Source organism: Symphodus melops (genome assembly GCF_947650265.1).
Source record: "Symphodus melops genome assembly, chromosome: 14".
Classification (NCBI taxonomy): Eukaryota; Metazoa; Chordata; class Actinopteri; order Labriformes; family Labridae; genus Symphodus; species Symphodus melops.
The window spans coordinates 2,945,994-2,951,666 of NC_136704.1; the positions used below are offsets into that span (position 1 = coordinate 2,945,994).

The window sequence follows — 5,673 nt, forward strand, 5'->3', positions numbered from 1 at the left end:
TGCAAAAGAACATTTATTCTCTGTAATAAAATACAGAAAGACGAATAATTAACTTGAGACCTTTTTTTTCAACAAACAGAAATATCAATGACATTTGAGTTCCTTGCTCCAACTTTTTGAATGTAAGTAAGCAGGTCTCTGATAAGATTCTCAGCATGTCACGTGATTTCAGAGAAACGGTGAGGTTCAGTGAAACAGAAAGGAAGAGAGGGAGGAGAGTTGACTTTAAAAGGTAATGTTCTTGCTTTGATGAAATAAACGTTTCTGTGGTCTGTTTCTGTGACATCATGTGACCTCAGGTGTCCTCCCACTGCTGATATAAACTCTGCTCTCTCTCCTCGACATCAGACCGCTGACTCTGAGAGCTGAGCGACAGGTTAGAACACTTTAAAACACAGACTTACAAACAAAGAGAAGAGATAACAGCAGATTGAAATAAACGGGAACAAAGACAAACTGACGGTAAGACTGATATGAAGCGACATTCAGTGTAATTGTTTAATAAATGTTTGCATGAAGGGGGAGGAGCTGAGCGAGTTTGTTCACTCGTTAAGAGCTGATAATATCAAGATGGCAGCTGACAGGACGCCGAGGTCACTTGCTTGTTTTTTTTTCATTACAGAGAACCAATCAGCTGCCCCCTCCTCCAGCTCATCTGAAGACGTAACCATGGCAACGTGAGTACTATATTTCATTAACACAGATGAGTTGTTTCAGTTTTATTGGATTGTTGGAATACAAATCCTGCTTTGTCACATTTGACCGCGTGTTGGTCATGACTGATCTGAAGGCTCTTTTCTGTGCTCTTTCTGAACTTGTTCTCGCGTCTGGCTCGGTGTGGTTAAAGTTCCTGTTTTCACTTCAGCTGTGGATTATCTATCTGTATCTGTGGTGTTGTCTTTGTGTACCGTCGAGTCGATCAGTGGATTGTGTCGTGTTGCCTGCTGCAGATCAGATTAATTTGGAGATAATAATAAAGTTGGAAATTAAATCTGTGCATATGAACACCACTATTGCAAGAGCTCGCTTTCTGTTGGCACACATGGCACCTCACCTCGATCTGGTTGATGCACACTGATGTTGTGAATGATGCTGCGTGCTGACTGGCAGCCTGTGATGCACTGCGTAGCTCATCGCTCTGTGTGCACGTTTGTCGTTCCAACGTTATTATTTGATTACCTTCAAAATCCTTCTCTTCGAACATAAAGCCCTTGACCCCCTCCTCCCTCACTGATATCCTTCACCATCATACTCCTCCTCTCTTCTCACCTGTGCGCTGATGCGATTGGCTGCACGTTCAGTAGCTTCGTACCTGTCGTACTCGTCTTGATATGTTATTAGTTTGTTTTGGTACATGTGACTTTACTCGAAGGAAGGAAGGAAGGAAGGAAGGAAGCAAGGACGGACGATACTTTATTGATCCGGAGGGAAATTCAAGATTATGATTAGCTAGCAAGAACAACATCCAACAACAAATAGTGAAGGAGAGCTATCAAACCTACTAAAACCAGACAAAAAACCCCATAAAAAAGTCATTTAAGTATCAAGGTTCCACCAATCAGGTCTCAATATTATTGATGATGATGATGATGGTAATGATGAGGGTTTTGTTTGATAACATCAACTTTTAAGATGATTTCTATACTGGTTAAAACTCTTAAAGAGCATATTGCAGGTTTAAAAAAAGTTTAAATTAACACTTCATGTTGTCTGATAAGGGCTGTAGAATAAGTACATCAATGTTCTGTATGTTCTTCAACACATAAGTGCTCTAATCTAATTTAGAGGAGAAAGTGGCTGTTTTTAGCGGAGCTGTTTAGAACTCGCACTTTTCCAACAACGCGTCACATGACGTAAGATAAGGGAGTCGCGTTCTGTTACTCTGCTTTGATCGGCTTTATGCTTACGTGTATGAATGAATGAATGAAGCCTTTATTGCCCCTGGGGGAACTTGTCTTGCACCGAGAGCATCAAACACTTTACAAACAAACATTTAGAAGGCAGCACAAAAGAATTAAAGCACAAAAAACAGGATAAAACATGACATGATTAAAGAGGTATAATGATACGTGGTAGTGAGTGAGAACAGACAGGACGCCTCCCTGCAGCACATACTCGTCACTGCGGCGCACATTCGGGCGCATAGTGTAAGTGGCTTTATTATTCAAAGTGTTTTTTGGTGAATTATTCCCACAACCTCAGAAACCATCGAACAGACACGTTGAATATTTCGGCATCAGGCGCAAAAGCGTTTCCTTATTAATGATTTAAATCTCTGGCTGTTTAACATCAAATATTATATACGCAGACAGAAAGCGTTTAATGATTTGATCTGCTGGAATCCTCTGTTATATTCTCTAGTTTGTGTGTAATAGACACCGGACAGTCTGTATTAATATATGTAGTCATACGATTTATTATAAATCCAACTCTGTTACAACAGAGCGTGTCCGTGTGTGTGTGTGTGTGTGTGTGTGTGTGTGTGTGTGTGCCTGTGTGTGTGTGTGTGTGTGTGCGCGCAGTGAGGAAAGACGGAACGCGCGGTTTGGAAACAAACAGAAACACAAGCTTTACGTCTGTCGGTCCTCTATTCCATTAAAACTTTAAACTTTTTGTAGTAGCCTAATGTGCAAAAGCACGCATTAAAGTGTGGAGTGTGTGCGCTGTTGTGCATGTTTGTGTGGATTACGTGCGCTGTGAACTCACGTCAGGAGAATCCTGCACCATACACTGTATTTTCTATAACAACGTGAACACTGAGCTGCATCAGGAATAAACAATAAAGACATGGTGCTGCATTTGCACAGGCCGTGTAATCGGGTTTAATGTCTCTCTCTCTCTCTCTCTCTCTCTCTCTCTCGCGCGCGTGCACAGCGCGGCACCGTAATACATTGTACAGATTTGCCGTTTTTACGAGTAACTCCCATACAATGTAAAGGTGAATGATCGGCACTTGCACCTTCTACAAATAGTTTTTTAATGGATTGAATGTGATTACAAACTTTACATATGCTGATGTGAACACAGCACTCGCCCATATATGGCGAGCTGACACCTGTCACTCAGCAGGACGCCTGCTCCGGGTCTCTCTTCTCTCCTGAGGCCGTTATTCCTCTAATCCTGCCTGTTTCTGCTCTCTATCACATCAAACAGGTTCAGAATAATAAGCCAGTGGACCATTATATGTAAAGAAATACATATTTTCTTCCTCTTTATTGACGGGAGTGACACTCGGATCCATGATCTTACATGTTAAACAGACGGGGATTCAGCGGGACTCCCTTATGTTACGTCACAGCCGAATGCGGAAGTAAAGAGCAAAGACTAAAACGTCTCCAGGAGACCCTGTGGGTTATTAATTTCAGAATTTCTTTAAAAACAGTATTGTTAACGTATTTTCCATGATTAGTTAAGTTTTGTCTTTAACCTGCAATATGCTCTTTAAGAACAGCTGTTGTGCTTTGCTTTGGTAACTTCCTGTCAGCTCATCTGGTCCCTTCCTGTCAGTACTTGTGTGTCCACTCGGAATTAAAGATGATTGTTTGCACATACTGACATGGTTTGCTCTTTTTTAGATCCTTGTTTCTGTTGTACTTCGTCTCTGATGTTTGTCGCTTTGGATTAAAGTGTCTACTAAGTGAATTGTAGGAATAAAGTAGAGAAGTCTGAACTGATAAGATCAATGAAAAATACAAATAAAGAATCTCTTCAGGCAGGGCACGAATAAGTTTTGGACATAAATAAATACAAGTGTGCAAATATGGCTACAGCTTGTTCAGTTCAGTTGTAGCAGCAGTAAAAATGCTATTTACGGCTTTGATCTGCAGCGTGGGACTTAACACCTCCGTCCAGACAGGAGAAGCTAAACGCCACTGTGCACAGGGCGGGAATCAGCATTAAAAATCCATGTGGTGTGAAAGTGCATGAACTACTTTCATTAAAAGATCCCATTTGGATCTTTTTGTCCATGTTTTCTGGTTGTTGATTGGATGTCTTCACCTCTCAACAGAAGCACAACAAACAGGTATGACAACATCACCTGCAAACACCTGATCCGTCCAGGATCTCCTAATGTCTACCAGCTGACACCAAAGAAAGAGACGATTGGGACCATAACAAGAATGACTCTTGGTGAAAGAGATCCAACTAAAGTACACAAAACCATCCTGCTTGTGGGAGAAACAGGATCAGGAAAATCTACTCTGATCAACCCTCTGGTCAACTACGCCATGGGAGTGACGTGGAACGACAATGTCTGGTTTGACATCGTAGAGGAGGAGAGAGATCAGTTAGACAGTCAGACATCAGATGTGATCGTGTACGATCTCTTTGGTTTTGAAGATAAAACTCTGTCCTACTCTCTGACCATCATTGATACTCCTGGATACGGAGACACCAGAGGGATTGAACATGATGATTTCATCACAAATAGATTAATTGACTTGTTCCGCTCAGGGGACGGAGTTTATGAGATAAATGTCGTGGGTCTGGTGATGAAAGCGAGCGAGAATCGCCTGAGTGATCGTTTCAGGTACGTCCTGGATTCAGTGGCGTCTCTGTTTGGAAAAAACATGGAGAACAACATTGTCTGTCTCATCACACACTCAAATGGAATGACACCTAAACATCTTAAAGCCGTTGAAGTAGCAAACATCAAGTGGGCCAAAGATGCAAAGAAGCAGCCCGTTCACTTCCTGTTTGAGAACCTTCAAAATGAAGAAAGAACAGAAGAGAACAAACAAATCCTTAAACATGCATATGCTGTATCAATGAAAGGAATGTCCCAGTTTGGAGAGTTTCTGTTAAAAACGCCTCCACAGCAGCTGGGGACAACTGTGGCCGTTCTGAACGAACGCATCAAACTGAAAGCCTCGATCCAAAACCTGCAAGAGCGAGTTCAGCTGATTGAATTTAAACAGAGAGAAATCAAACAGACTCAGGAAGCCCTGAAGACACATGAACAAGAGATGAAGAGCAACAAGAACTTCACTGTAGAAGTTGATGAGGTCTACAAAGATAAAGAAGATATCAGTGGTGGAATGAGCTGTTTGTTTTATAAAGGAGCTATGTGCTGTACAGTCTGTGAGGAGAACTGTCACTACCCTGGATGCTCGATGGCCTGGTATCCCGAACACTGTGAGGTGATGAGTGAGGGTCGCTGCACTGTCTGTACAGGGAAATGCCCTGCGTCTGATCATGTGAAGGAAGACTGGAGATATGTTCCAAAGACAAGGAAACGTCAGATAACTCTTCAAGACGTGAAAGAGAAGTATGACCAAAGTAAAGCAGACCGTGAAGAGAAAACAAGCCTTCTGGAAACACTTCAGAAGACAATGGACAAACTTAAAGAGGACAAAGATCGATGGTTGGAAGAGTCCTACGAGCATGTTCTCAGACTGGAGCAGATCGCTCTGAATGTTGATTCTCTGTCCACTCTTGTCCACTTGGACTTCCTGATTGAAAAGATGAAGGAGAACGGAGACGCAGAGAAGGTCAAGAAACTGGAGGAGATGAAGAGTCGAGTGAAGGGATCCACAACAGCGCTGCGGTACATGTTCGGTACACTGGCTGTAGCTGCTGGCAGAGACGTTAAATGAATGTTTGAGTAGATGAAGAAGATCATCATGAGAAGCTCTGATTGAAACATGCCGTTCTTGTTGATACAAACTTTAA

The 5,673-nt window shown here is 42.1% G+C and overlaps 1 protein-coding gene across 1 annotated transcript; it reads left to right on the forward strand.

Annotated features, from left to right (window-relative positions):
• Positions 1-3,989: 3,989 nt before the first annotated feature.
• Positions 3,990-5,202, forward strand: LOC306835130 (uncharacterized protein; the record flags this gene model as incomplete). Its single annotated transcript, XM_079361558.1, has 3 exons — positions 3,990-4,685; positions 4,821-4,991; positions 5,176-5,202. The coding sequence occupies 3 exons, from the start codon at positions 3,990-3,992 to the stop codon at positions 5,200-5,202; spliced, it is 894 nt and encodes a 297-aa protein (XP_079217684.1).
• Between the last annotated feature and the right edge of the window lie 471 nt (positions 5,203-5,673).